The 15066-nt window shown below is 46.1% G+C and overlaps 1 protein-coding gene across 3 annotated transcripts; it reads right to left on the bottom strand.

The window, feature by feature from the left end:
• Positions 1 to 504: 504 nt before the first annotated feature.
• LOC101529983 (zinc finger protein 181) lies at positions 505 to 10565 on the bottom strand. 3 transcript variants are annotated; one of them, XM_058675096.1, is made up of 5 exons: positions 10547 to 10565; positions 9869 to 9943; positions 5078 to 5198; positions 4763 to 4846; positions 505 to 3188 (listed from the first exon to the last, which is right to left on the bottom strand). In XM_058675096.1, the coding sequence occupies exons 2-5, from the start codon at positions 9905 to 9907 to the stop codon at positions 1720 to 1722; spliced, it is 1713 nt and encodes a 570-aa protein (XP_058531079.1). In that variant the 5' UTR covers positions 9908 to 9943; positions 10547 to 10565; the 3' UTR covers positions 505 to 1719. The 3 variants fall into 3 exon arrangements, with proteins under 3 accessions (XP_058531079.1, XP_058531080.1, XP_058531081.1); XM_058675097.1 differs by lacking the exon at positions 10547 to 10565 and adding an exon at positions 10439 to 10478; XM_058675098.1 differs by lacking the exons at positions 4763 to 4846; positions 5078 to 5198; positions 10547 to 10565 and adding an exon at positions 10128 to 10288.
• Between the last annotated feature and the right edge of the window lie 4501 nt (positions 10566 to 15066).

Raw genomic sequence — 15066 nt, 5'->3', positions numbered from 1 at the left:
TGTAGCCACACAAACACACACGGAGACACACAGCCTGAGTTCAGCAGCGAAGTTGTTTTTAAGGCATACGATCGGCATGAAACCTCAAGTGTAAGTGAGCTGAACCAGGAGAGTAGAAAGAACCCAATTACAGTATTCGGGAGGAGGGCATGGTGGGAGACGCCTAGGTCACTGGCGATGTGCCCTCAGGTGGTAGTGCTCCTGAGAGGGTAGGTGTAGCAGCAGAATGGACCCCAAACATGCCCAGTTTCCTTTACCCTTCCTCCACACGCTCCAGCACTGCCACCTGCTCTCCTCGCCAGTGGCCTACCCAATGGGGCAAAAAAAAAAAAAAAAAAAAAAAAAAATCAACCTTCTTGCTGGTTTGTTGCCTCAGGCACATTGTTCTAGCAACAAAAATATGGTGCTTATGACAAACTTAGTACTCATCCCACAAGATTCAGGATTAAAAACCGCGTCCACAGGCAATAACGCTCTCTCCTGGTATATTGCTTCCTTCTTGGTTACGGTCTCACAGACTTGTAAAAATTACTTCAAATCACTTGCTGCCTCCTTCAGAAAAACTACACTTGTCTTATTATCATCATGGTTATCAATATGTGTTTTCTGGACAGAGAACATTAGTGTTTCCTGAGAACTGATGGACAACACACATTTGCGGCTTCAACTCAGACCAAGTGAAATAAAAACTCTGCAGGTGGGTGGGTCAGCAGTCACCACTTGGCAAGTCCTTCCCAAGATGCTGACACCTCACTGAAGCTGAGAACACACTGTACTCTGGCCTGTGCAAACCTCTTAAAACATACAAGCTGAGTCCACTGTTTACGGACACTGAGTTATCCTCACCAAAATGGTATAATTTGAAAACAATATCATTTTGAGTCAGTTCCTCTAAATGTGCTGGTCTCCTGCTCTAAAGACGGTTTTAAGGCAAAAATTAATTCTCCAAGAAGTAGTCACCTGTTTTTCAAAAGTCACAAAGAGTTCACTATATATAAAATAGTCTCAACCGAGACCAAAAATTAACACCATTTTTGCTTCTTCTGCAGCTTTAATTTTCAACATTGTAATATTTACTGGAACTATGGGATGGCTAAATATGTTCATATAACCATTAGCTAAAACTAACCTTTATATAGGACATGAGTCAAATTTAAGCTACTGCTATATTGAATGCATATTTATAATAAACCTGCTTGCTCTCCTATAGGATTACAGTGTAGCTGTAAAACAAGGTTGAGACATAATTCCTACTTTCCTCAGGTTTTCCATTTATCTTCTCATGTCTAGTCAGATAACTCTTAAAGCTGAATACTTTGCAACATGTCTCGCATCAATTTTTTCCAAGTATGAGTTCTTTAATGTAGAATGAGGAAAGCACTTAAAATGCAGGATTTCCAATTTCCATTTTTCTATATTCATGCAGCCTCTTTCCTGTCGTGGGCGCATATCACCTAGTCTTTCTCACACTGCTATATGGATATGGGATTTTTTTCTTAGTGTCATTTACATACACCCATTAAGGTATTAATGCTCAGTAGGAGTTTCTCCCATGTATTGCCTTTCGAGTTCCTCTACAAATGAATTAGAAGTGGCAATACAGTTTGCATCATTGCTAAGGGTATCCCCACATTCACTACATTCATAAAACCTTTCTCCAGTAAAAATATGGTGCTGAATTAGGATCTACAGCTGAAATTTATTATGAAAAATACTGCTCTATATACTTTCATTTCCATGTGATCCCTCACACGTATAGTGATTCAGATGGTCTAATGACTTTTCCATATTTACTGCACGGTTGCGTTTATCTCCATTATGTATTCTCTGATGGGCGGTGAGATTCGAACCTTTACTAAAAGCTTTTCCACATTCATTACACTTGTATGGCTTTTCACCAGTATGAGTTCTCTGATGTACGGTAAGGTTGGAACTACAGCTAAAGGTCTTCCCACATTTAAGACATTCATAAGGTTTCTCTCCAGTATGAATTCTGTGATGTTGAAGAACGGATGACCTGTGACTGAAGGCTTTCCCACAAATACTACACTCATAAGGTTTCAATCTGATGTGATTTCTCAAATGCATATCTAGCGATTCGGGCTGGTTGAAGGACTTTCTGCATTTCTGACATTCAAAGGGTCTTTCTTCGGTGTGAATACTCTGGTGCTGAGTAAGAAACGGCAGGCTACTGAAGGTCTTCAGACACTTGTTGCATTCATAATGCTTCTCGATCGTGTGGCTTCTTTGATGTCGAGTGAGGTGGGAGCTACAGCAAAAAGTTTTCCCACATTCACGGCATCCGTAAGGTTTCTCTCCGGTATGGATCTTTTTATGATGAATGAGAGACGATCTGTGAATGAAAGCCTTCCCACACATTCGACATTCATAGAGTTTTTCTTGAGTATGAATTCTCAGATGTTCAATGAGATGGGAGACGCGGCTGAAAGACTTGCCACAGTTCGTACACTCATACGGCTTCTCTCCGGTGTGAGTGCTTTGATGGTTAGTGAGTGATGAGACATGACTGAAGGCCTTCCCGCATTCAGCACATTTGAAAGGTTTCTCTCCACTGTGGCTTATCCGATGTCGAGTGAGGGATGAGCCGTGGCTAAAGGCCTTCCCGCATTCGCGACACTCATAGGGCTTCTCTCCCGTGTGAACTCTCCAGTGGCGATTAAGGATGGACTGTTTACCAAAGGCTTTCCCACACTCTCCACACGTGTAGATTTTCTCTCTGTTACATACAGTCTGGTGAAGGCTTAGCAGTTTGCTCTGGTTGCGGGCCGCCGCACTTTCATTAGAATTTGGAAATTTCTTTCTGCCACTCATTTTCTCATTTTTTATGACTGACATTTTTGATAAGCTTGTCTTCAGTGTATCTTCTTCCAGAGAAATTCTGTGTGGTTCAGAAAGAGCAGAGTTCCTATGGAAGGTGCTTCTGCCTGTATCATATCTGTAGAACCTGTCCCCCATAGGGCTGTCTCTGCAGGTTACAGTCACAGCTCTGTATTGTTCTTGACCTTCAAGCTTCCCCTCCAGCCCCTCCATGTGTTCCCGGTCCTTGTTAACATTTGGAAAGTCACAGCTTTGCTTTACAGGTTTTTCCATGTTTGCTTGGGGTGAATCTTGATGATAAGCATCCTTCTCTGTTGACAAGTCCCGGCTTTTCCGTTTTGACTCCCAATCTGAAACATATGGAAGATAAAGTGATGCTCTTTTTCTACTTCTTGGAAAGAAATCTCTATGGCAAAAAAAAAAACAAACCAGGAGAATTCAGAGAAAGAAAACCCCTTGGAAAGACATGACTCTGGCAGGTCCCCATTTCAGTGATTTCTGAACGGTGCTCACATGCACCAGAGAATACCGAAATATAGAAAAGAAACATGGAAGGCAGTCTGGATCCCAGGTCATCATTTTGCTACTTTACTTACCTGGAAGGCAACATTTTCTCTCATAGCCTTCTTCCCGCCCCCCATCAATTCCTCTCAATTAGCTGCCAGATTATTATGATTAAAATGTACAACTTGGGGCCCCGCGGCGTGGCCTAGCGGCTAAAGTCCTCGCTTTGAACGCCCCGGGATCCCATATGGGTGCCGGTTCTAATCCCGGCAGCTCCACTTCCCATCCAGCTCCCTGCTTATGGCCTGGGAAAGCAGTCGAGGACAGCCCAAAGCCTTGGGACCCTGCACCCGCATGGGAGACCCGGAAGAACTTCCTGGTTCCCGGCTTCAGATCGGCACAGCACCGGCCATTGCGCTCATTTGGGGAGTGAATCATCGGACGGAAGATCTTCCTCTCTGTCTCTCCTCCTCTCTGTATATCTGACTTTGTAATAAAATAAAAATAAATCTTTAAAAAATAATAAATTAAAAAATAAAATGTACAACTTATACTACTACATTAAACAGTTACAAATGATGACAAAATAACCTCAGTTAACGGCTCACAAAGATTTAGGCTTTCTGAATTTATTCAGTACCTGTGTGAAAAGCATATGATTTTCTGTACATTACATAATATTATTCCTAGAAACATTTAAGCCTATCATACCAGTTTTTTGTAGTTGTTGTTATTTATTTTCATCTACTTGAAAGGCAAAACAACAGAGAGATCTTCTGTCTGCTTGTTCACTCCCCAGATGCGTGCAACAGCCTAGCCAGGAGCAAACAAGGCCGAAGTCAGGAGTACAGACGCCAGGGGATCTCCCACATGGGTAGCAGGGGCCTACGCACCTACTCTGACATCCCCTGCCTGCCTGCACACATTAGCAGGAAGCTGGATAGGAAGCAGAGTTTCTGGGACTCGAACTGCTGTTCCGTTATGGGAATATCAGTTGCACAAGCAGTAGCCTAATCTGCTATACTGTAACACCCACCCCTCTAACACTCATTTTCCTATCTGGTCCATGAAACTCAGCTCTAAAGGAAAAGCTATTCTCTATTTGACACATTTCCTAGCCTAAAACCATCAGTGTATTTTTTTCTTCAGTAGACCCAAGAAAAAATTTGTTTTTGTTTCAAATAAGAGAAAATTATGACAACAGCAAAAATCTCATCTTGAGTAGATGACATGTGCAATACAGATAATAATTTGGAATAGCGGAATGATCATTTTGAAAACTAAGCTCAAGATGTCTCCATTTTGTTTAAGTCAGGGATCTCCAAAGATAAATTCCCTACAATGTATCTATTGCAACTACCGGCCCTTCAGTAATAAAGACCTCCTTTGCCTACTTCACACCACCAACCTGGAAACATACCTTTTGACAGTTTTTTCTCCACCATCCAAGGCTCTTTTCCATCCTCCAGCAAAGTGATCACACATGGCTTAGCTGCAGAAAGACCTGCTTATACAAGATAGAATCTGTTTTAGCTGCAATCCTCAAGGATGGCAGGCCATCACAAGAGGAAGGGATAGTCACAGACAGGAAGATGAACTCTAAGCAGGATACAAACGGGTTAGACATCTCCTTGGGCACATGGTACAGAAATTCAGCCATTTAACTTAGGCAGAGCGCCAGTAATTCAGAGTGGCAAAGATCTCCCTGAGTGAATTGAAAGGAAGATATCCTTACCTAGAGAGACTAGGTTCTCATAATTCTGGACCATCACCTCCTTGTATAAGTCTCTCTGCGCAGCGTTTAGCCGTGCCCACTCTTCATGAGAGAAGTCTACAGCCACATCATTGAATGTCACCTGCAACAGCAAAGACACTTCGGCTCAGTCACAGCCCGAGCCTCTCTCGTCACTGATGCTGAGGATCCTTGTAGGGGAAAGGGGCTGAGATTTCAGGAGTCATGGCAACGATCAAGACTGATCCCAGGTGTCTGATAACTGGATAATCACATTCCTGTAATGCAATAAGGGCACTGCTATACAATAACAAAAGGTGTTCTTATACAATGACAGCATTGCTTCAGGAGAGTTAATTTTGTGGAAAAAAAAAAAAAAAAAACAGAATTAGGGCCCAGGGCAATGACTCCCTGCAAGTGCAGAGAGCCCACAAGGGCACCAGTTTGTGTCCCAGCTGTTCCACTTCCCATCCAGCTCCCTGCTTGTGCCCTGGGAAAGCGGTGAAGGATGGCCCAAGGCCTTGGGACCCTGCACCCGTGTGGGAGACTTGGAGGAGGCTCCCGGCTTTGGATTAGCTCCTCTAAGGCCCTTGCAGCCATCTAGGGAGTGAACCAGGGGATGGAAAATCTTTCTTTCTCTCTGTCTCTCCTTCTCTCTACAGATATGCCTTTCCAATAAAAATAAATAAATCTTTTTTTAAAAGATTAAGAAAAAACAGAATTACATATTTTTTATAAGTCAGAATGCAACATCTGACAGCATTCCAGATTTCTGTTACGTCTTTTACAGTTTAAGTGGTGAACAGACTGGCTCTCAGATGCGTTTCTCAATGCGATCCAGTAGGTTCAAGAAAAACAGAAATGATCCAAAGGTTTTAGAAAACAAGAAATCTTTACATTAATGACAGTTAGACATACACTGCCACACTTCAGTGTATTCCAAAACAAACATGGTCTGGAGACTCAGTAGCCACCAAATTAGGAGTTGGAACCCTAAGAGTTGGAACCATTATCACAGGATTAGGTTCACTGCAAAACGACAGGACAACCCTTTCTCTCCCCCCACCCCAAGCTCCAACTCACACCTCATTTCCTTTCTGGCATGGGATGGTACAGCTAGAAGGCCCTGGTCTTATGCCAGCCCCTTTAAACCCACCTCCCAAGCAATAGAAAAACAAATAAGCTACTTGTAAATTAGTCCATAACATTATTATAGTAGCACATATTTAAACATATACATAACTAATTTATGAACCAAATCAGTGTCTATTTATGGTGTACAGGTAAACCTTGTATTGGTAGTCAGTCATTCAAGAATTCCACTGCAGATCCTAGCCCAGAAGACTGAAGCATGCTTCCATGCCATTGGTAGTCCCTGAGCACCTTAAAGGAAAAGAATAAAACGCATATATATATATATATATATATATATATATATATATATATATATATGTAAAAGCAGAATATCTGAAGGAAATCCTCATAGTTGTGATTTGACACTTCAACAGTACTCACAATATTGTGCAAAACAGCAAACTTCACACAAAGTTTCAATGCTTGATGATTATTTATTGTTAGTCAAACTGTTAATGTGTGAAAAAGTAAGTATTTATAATAGTGCTATTGTTGCTTTTTCATTTGTGAAACAGATATTACTTGGCTGTATAAATTGTACACTTTGAGTAGTTGATTCAATATTCTGTTACTTTCTAAAACTTTTTATTTAATTCTGGAAGGTAGACAGACAGAGGTGTGTGTTCCAAATGGGAATTCCAAATGTATATTCCAAATGGGAATTCCAAATGGGAATTCCAGATGGGAGAGCTGTCTCCCATCTGCCGGCCAGGCTGAAGGCAGGAGCCAGGAATCCGGTGTGAGTCTCCCATGTGGTGGCAGGGACCCAAGCCCTGGAACCGTCATCCACTGCCTTCCCAGAAGCACGTGAGCAGGAAGCATGGGGCACAGAGCTGAACCAAGCCGTCTGATCCAGGAAGACGGCCGGATCAGGAAGGAAGTCAGGCCTGGTGGTGGGTTAAAAGCAGGCCCCCTGCCATTACTTTGTTTTTTTGGGATATTTTACACATTCATAGGGTACTGATCTTTGGCTTCAAAAGAGTGATTTACCTTTGTCAGCTATTAGGGAAATCATTAAAAACCAAGTCTCCTGCCACTACGCAAAGTGTTCTCCTCAAACACAGATAAGAAAGCAACGAGCCACACCTCTGAGTGCAGTGCACTTCCCAGGCGAGCCACAGGAGCTGGCAAGTCAGGGAGCACCCCAGACCTTTTATAAAGCCATGTGTTTTCAAAATAACTTGTACTCAACAGAACTTCGCAGCACAATTTGCTACATACACTTTCTTCTCATTCTGGTCATTGCAATGGCCACCACATTAACTACCTTTACATCCCAAAGAGAAATAAGATAGCTCATATCTTGGTGACCAGCAGGTAGTTTCGCCTTGGGAGCCAAGAGTCTAGGTTAAATACACACACACACACACACACACACACACACACACACACACTCGGAGACAGGGTACTATCTTCCTCTATATTTGCATTTCAAAAAGCTGGTCCCACAGGCCTTAAAAACAACTTTACAGCCCAGTAAAACTAACAAGAGATCTATTTCTCATCTCAAAAAATTTGCTCACACCTCAAAGGGACAGGCAAGGTTCTACCTTACGCTTTTCTCAAAGAAATGCTCTAGGAAAAGAGCGCTGTCCCCACCTGCTAGCATGAGAGAACACTCTTTTTGCACTTTCCATCTGTATTTACATTCACTAGGTTATTACGGTTATGCTAACTTTCTCATATCATCTGCTACTTTCCACAGTGGTTTATCAATTATTAGCTTCAGGACTGGCACGGTGGCATAGCAAATAAAATCACCAGCTGCAGTGCTGGAATCCCATATGGGCACCAGTTTGAGTCCCAGCTGCTCCACTTCCAATCCAGCTCCCTGCTAGTGTGCCTGGAAACGCAGCAGAGATGGGGAGCCCTGGAAGAAGCTCCTGAGAAGATCCTGGCTTCTGGCTTTAGCCCTGCTCAGCCCTGGCCATTGCTCTCTCCGGTTTTTGTTTGTTTGTTTGTTTGCTTGCTTGTTTGTTTTTTTAATTGGAAAGTCATATATTCAGAGATGAGAAAGAGAGACGAAGATCTTCCATCTGATGATTCACTTCCCAAGTGGCTGCAACCGGCCAGAGCTGAATCAATCTGGAGCCAGGAGACCCTTCCAGGTGTCCCACACAGGTGCAGGGTCCCAAGGCTTTGAGCCATCCTCAACTGCTTTCCACAAGCAGTGAACTAGATGAGAAGCAGGACTGCCAGGATTAGAACTGGTGCCGTGGAGCGTGCAAGGTGAGGACTTTAACCACTAGGCTACCACGCCGGACCCACTCTATCTCTGTCTTTTAAATAAAGAAAAAAAGAAAGAAAGAAACTTCAGGAGAGAGAGGAAATAAACTTTTCTTAGGAATACTACACTAAGTCCTGCATTAGCACAAATCCAAGCCCAAGTACAATGCTGCCTAAAAGATACTTCATTGATGTTTAGAAGATGAATCAACCAAGAATTCTGTGCTAGTTCACTTTAGCTTTCACTTTCTAAAAAACTGTGTTTTCAATTCAAGTATCTAATTTTCTAAAAAAAAAAAAAAATAAAGAAAGAAAGAAAGAAAAGAAAAAAAAAAGAAACCACTCTGCCCAACATGCACTTCTGTTTCCCCTCCAGACCTTCGCTGCACAGCCTGGTTTCACCTGCCGCACAAGGGACCCTGCTCAGCCTTTTCTGGTGGCTGACTTAACTCACTCAACATCTGCTTTGTGCCAGGTATTACTCTGGGTGCAGCAAAACCTAGCAGGCAGCATAAAAGGAAAAACTGCCCCTTCCCAGCAGACAAACAGTGCACACACACACTGCGCTGTCCACCACCGGGAGAGAAGAGCCACGCAGAACGGGAAGACCAGGACAGAGCAGAGCAGCCGGTGACAGAAGAAGACTTCCGGGAAGCTTTACTTAGCAAGCACTGAGAAACGACAGGAAGGAAATAAGGAAGCTGGTGCATGCTGGGCGGAGGGGAGAGATACTCCAAGCAGAAAGCGTGAGGACAGCAAGTTCCAAGACCTGAGGGCAGTGGCTGCAACAGAAAAAAAAAAACACACAATTTAATTACAGTGTGATAGTCCCCCAAGAACTCTGACTTTGGAGAAACAGAAGCCGCTGAACTCTTCTAAGCTGTAACATGACAGCAAATGTGTCAACAAGGGTCATTGTCACAGCTGTAGTAACAACAGCCTCAGAGGGCTGGGCGGAACACCACACCCACGTGGCCAGCCTCGGCAGGCAGCCAAGGTGGCAGCGGTGACGGCTGCGCTGCAGAGATCAGGAGCTCCGGAGACTCTGTAGGGATTTTAGACCCAAAGACAGGGTCTGCATGCGACTTACAAAAAGTAGAATCAAGGACCTTCCAAACTGGGAAGATAGCCGTGCCATTTATGGACCACATGGTACAACTTCAACAACCGTACAATCACCTAAAACTCCCAGGCTGCATCTCGCGTTGACAATCAAGAAAATGGTCTTTGGCACAAATCCACGGAGTCCTGTAGCCGAAAAGCATCAGCAGTAACACTCTCCCTTCTTTCCTTTTTCAGGATTGAAGGAACCACAGGTCGAGCCCTTAAAGGGACCCTAGTAACTGAAGACCAGCAGGGGAAGCCACACCAATGCACCCGCGTCCAGAGTAAGAAGTGGCTCGCTCGCTCCCATTTGGGAACACACCGACTCACCTGAAGCATTACTTGGCAATTTCCAGTCATCAAAACCATCCAACCTCTTCTTATCCTCTGTAAGTGAGCAGAGTCCTGAGAAGACGGAAGAAGGACAAAAAGAATGTTAACACAAACCCCATGCCCATCTTGCAGCACCGTGGGAGGGCACGCTGGCCGTCCCCCAAGCGGGGCTCCGCTCTCGGAACTCGCAGATGTCACCCTCCCAACCCGCGAATCACATCAACTAGTCTACTCAGAAGAGGCACCAGTAATAAACCTAAGCATCTTATCCTTAACTCCATCTTCAAACTACACTCAGGGGACGTCTCCTAATTTGCGGATCTTCTAGAGGAATGACTAGACCGACCACGTAAGCAGAACGTGGGCGTCCCGGTGCCGAGGCACTGACCCACATGTCCATTTCGCGTTCCCGACAGCTCTGAGCGCCTTCCCTTGTTGCCCTTCTACCTGGCAGGGCAGTCGGGACACCCTAAGGTCCTCCCGCGGTCACCCGTCCCGCAGACGCCGGCGCCCTCAAGGCTGTGCCAGCAGGACCCACGCCTGCGGGCAACCTCCAAGGGACCTCACCGGGCCCGATGCCCGCAGGCTGGAAGTCCAGGGCGGGTAGCGCCTGACCCAGACAGGCCTGGGCAATAGCTAGCGGCCCCGGGAACACACACTGCGTGGCATCCTTACCCGACGTTGCCAGGGGCCCGCCCGCAGCCCCAGGCGACAGCGGGATGAGCCACGTCTCCCAGAAACCTCCGCGAGGGTTTAGAAAGCCACACCTCCCAGGAGTCCCTGCGCCGCAGGACGCAGCTCCCCTCAAGGGGCCACGGGGTCCGCTTTCCAAGCAATTGCACGACCTGGAGCTGGGGGCCACAGCGGCTTTGCCAGAACACACGCGCCGTGAGCTGTTTCTGCACAACCGAGTCAACTGTCTCCTCGCGCTGAGTACAGTGGCGCGATGACCACAAAACTACATTTCCCAGAAAGCCCTGCGGCGGCGACTGTTAGAGTCCAGGCTGAAGCCCCGGACCTCGGGTGCGAGCTAGTCAACCCCCAGAGAATGACAGAGTCTCGCTGGTAATGCAAACAGCAAACAGAGTTTATTGCGCCAGCATGCTGGGGTCAGACCGCACTTGGGGGCACGCAGGCCAGCCAAGCGGGCGGTCGGACCCAAAACTAGCCCAAGATAGAAGATTATATAGGCCATTTTGGGCTGGAAAATACATCAAAAGTAACAACCTTGGGGCCCCGCGGCGTAGCCTAGCGGCTAAAGTCCTCGCCTTGAACGCACCGGGATCCCATATGGGTTCCGGTTCTAATCCCGGCTGCTCCACTTCCCATCCAGCTCCCTGCTTGTGGCCTGGGAAAGCAGTCGAGGACAGCCCAATGCCTTGGGACCCTGCACCCGCATGGGAGACCTGGAAGAGGTTTCTGGTTCCCGGCTTCGGATCGGCGCAGCTCCAGCCGTTGCGGCTCACTTGGGGAGTGAATCGTCGGACGGAGGATCTTCCTCTCTGTCTCTCCTCCTCTGTGTATATCTGACTTTGTAATAAAAATAAATAAATCTTAAAAAAAAAAAGTAACAACCTTATACATGTTACTTTTTTATGGCCTTCAGGCACACGAAGCCTGTTCCGTTCCCATACCCATTATCTTTATGGCTCATCCCAGTCTCACACCGTATCTTCCTCCTGTTCCTGGGACCGGAGAATTGTGCCCTTGCCCCCCTGCACCTGGGTTCACAAAGTTGCAGGGCAGCAAAGAACAGATTTATCGCTAAAGCTAAAGCGGAATCCTCCCAGAGTCCAGGCGCCTCCTGGCTTAGCAAAGTAGCAGTTTTTTTCAGCACAAAGGAATCTCACACTGCCCAACAAAAACATTCCATTCTAGCATTCTAATATACTATCATTCTAACATAGCATTTTATTATTCTAACATTTACCTACACTCTAACACGACAACATCTGCCGGGGCATCCGGCCCGACTGGCTTCCTCTGGTTGGAGAAATCAGAAATCCACGCGGTCCCGTTCATTACGCCTCTTGAATGTTGCGTCCATTTGCCTGGTGGGCTGGTTCTTCCGATGTCCTGCAGCCCCGCTCCGCCCACCAGGTGCGCTCCCCGGAGGTTGATGGGGACACGGCCACGCCCTGGTACATGACACACTCCCACAGGATTTGGGGAGCTCAACTCCGGGAGGCTCTTGGAGGGCCGACAGAGCTTTATCATCCTCCAGCAGGACTACCCGCCTCCGTCCACAGCCCTCCAAAAGGCAGTGGACTTCACTGGACAGAAGCCAGAGCCGTCTCCTGTTGGTTAAAGTTTTAAAATTGAAAGGTACATTTTGTTTTCAAATTTAAAATGCCTGGGCCCAGCGGCGTGGCCTAGCGGCTAAAGTCCTCGCCTTGAACGCACTGGGATCCCGTATGGATACCAGTTTTAATCCCAGCAGCCCCACTTCCCATCCAGATCCCTGCTTGTGGCCTAGGAAGGCAGTTGAGGATGGCCCAAAGCCTTGGGTTCCTGCACCCACGTGGGAGACCTGAAGGAAGTTCCTGGCTCCTGGCTTCGGATCAGCACCTGATGTAGTTTGACAGCAAAGAGCAGCCCTCTTTCCTCCTCCCCTATGGACACAGGAGAAGAAAAACTGAAACATATGCCCCAGCTACCTTCCTCCATACCCGGCCCTCTATACCCTAATCAAAGGCCCACTTAGGCATGTATCCCATCTCAATTATGTAAACAATATTAAAAATAAAAATTTTTAAGTAAAAAAAGAAACACACTCATTGTCATAAGTGTGGTGTGGTCATAAATAAAACACTAGATAAAATACCACATCTCACACTTTATAGTTTACTGAACAACAACTGCATCTAAACAAAGCTTTTAAAAACTGGCAACATTTTGCTTAGTGGTTACAATGTTGGTCAGGATGCCCACATCCCAAATCTGAATCCCTTGGTTGAATCCCTGGCTTTAGCTCCAGGTTCCAGCTTCCTCTTGACTCCCTCTTCTGTATGTTCTTCCTTTGGAAGGCACAACCCTACGTCAATGGAAGCAAAAACCAGTGGGAAACGAAGGCTGTTTGAGAGTCACAGAAGTCACATGTGCAGACAAGACTGTTCCATTTTCTCACCTGTGTGACAATGACCTTGAGGTACACAGCCAAACAGTCGGAACACCCAAAATACAGTTTGTTGTACCAGTGATGGATACCACAGGCGACATCTGCATAACCTACTGCCTCACAGCTGTCGTCATCAGAGTATTTCTCTAAGCACCATTAGATAAGCACACGCCTTCTGGCTTGCTGCCTCTTGACTTATTCCCATCAGTGTGTTGATTATGATAAACTCCAGTGACCTCACACACCCATGGTTTCCTGCATTGAAGTAGAGCTGGTACAGAGACTGGCTTTCCCTCAGCACACTGGGTAACCTGGTGGTAAGAGCTGAAATAGTTTCTGCCACTGGCTCTGGCAGTGGTGTTATCTCGGGGAAGGGTCTCAGGCAAGTCAGAACGTAAAATGCGCCTCCTGGTCTCTTTCTCCACGCCTATCCTCCCACATACCTCACCTTGGATGTGTAGAGGTGAGGCTGAACTTTTGGTTGACAGTTACTTCACAAGTTATTCTCAGAGCATTTCTGCTATCACTCATTAAGTTGACAGAGTAGATGACACAGTGTTGTATGTGAAGACCTTCTTCAGGGTGACCCCCTCTGGGGAAAAATGAGGGAAGGCCACTGACTTTAACATTTTTCTTGCAAATTATTTTGCTGGTGTTTAATGAGGTTTATTTATAGCTAAAGATTTTCTGGACCCGATGCCGTGGCCTAATGGCTAAAGTCCTCGCTTTGAACACGCCGGGATCCCATATGGTCAGCAGTTCTAATCCTGGCGGCCCTGCTTCCCATCCAGCTCCTGCCTGTGGCCTGGGAAAGCAGTCGAGGACAGCCCAAACTCGTGGGTTTCTGCACCCGCATGGGAGACCCGGAGGAAGTTCCTGGCTCCTGGCTTCGAATCAGCGCAGCATCGGCCGTTGTGGTCACTTGGGGAGTGAATCATCAGATGGAAGATCTTCCTCTCTGTCTCTCCTCCTCTGTGTATATCTGACTTTGCAATAAAAATAAATAAATCTTGGGCCCCGCGGTGTGGTCTAACGGCTAAAGTCCTCGCCTTGAATTCGCCAGGGTCCCTATGGGCACCGGTTCTAATCCCGGCAGCTCCATTTCCCATCCAGCTCCCTGCTTGTGGCCTGGGAAAGCAGTCGAGGACGGCCCAAAGCCTTGGGACCCTGCACCCGCGTGGGAGACCTGGAAGAGGTTCCTGGTTCCCGGCTTCAGATCAGTGTAGCACCGGCCGTTGCGGTCACTTGGGGAGTGAATCATCGGACAGAAGATCTTCCTCTCTGCATATCTGACTTTGTAATAAAATAAAAATAAATCTTTAAAAAAATAATAAATAAATAAATCTTTAAAAAAAAATGCCTTCCTCTGTTCTGCTTTAGTGTGTCTCCTACCCCCTCTACTGGCAAAACATATTATTGCACCAATAGGCTCACTTGGGAAGTGAATCATCCGACGGAAGCTCTTCCTCTCTGTCTCTCCTCCTCTCTGTATATCTGACTTTGTAATAAAAATAAATAAATCTTTTTTTAAAAAAGAAAAGAAATGCCTTCCTCCGTTCTGCTTCAGTGTGTCTCCTACCCCCTCTACTGGCAAAATATATTATTGCACCAATAGGAAAAGTCGGCTGTAATTCTGATTGGCACCCCTCACAAAGAAACAGAAGCTGAGAGGCTTCTTTCTTTGGAGACTCTGCTCCCATATACACTCTTCTACGTACAACTGAGTCTTTATGAAACAGTGAAATAATTCTGTTCCCACCTGACGTGATATAGCTGCATACCCCTGGCCCACAGTAAGGATACAGCATTCATTGAATCCATCAGATTCATCTGCATGTCCACAAATCCAGACATATCACCTAAAACTACCCCATAACATAAAAACTGTAAGACAAGGCCAGCTCCACCTCCCATACAGATCCCTGCCTGTGGCCTGGGAAAGCAGTAAAGAATGGTCCAACAGGAGGATGCTTTTATCCCAAACCTGAAGACTCCTAGATCCGCACCAAGGACTATCAGTATGAGCACCGAAGACTACATCCCTACTGCCAAGGAGTGCCTTCGGAGACCAAGAACT

The sequence above is a fragment of the Ochotona princeps genome, chromosome 16, assembly GCF_030435755.1.
Source record: "Ochotona princeps isolate mOchPri1 chromosome 16, mOchPri1.hap1, whole genome shotgun sequence".
Taxonomy (NCBI): Eukaryota; Metazoa; Chordata; class Mammalia; order Lagomorpha; family Ochotonidae; genus Ochotona; species Ochotona princeps.
Note: the sequence above shows the minus strand (reverse complement) of the source record. Positions and strands in the feature narration are given on the sequence as shown.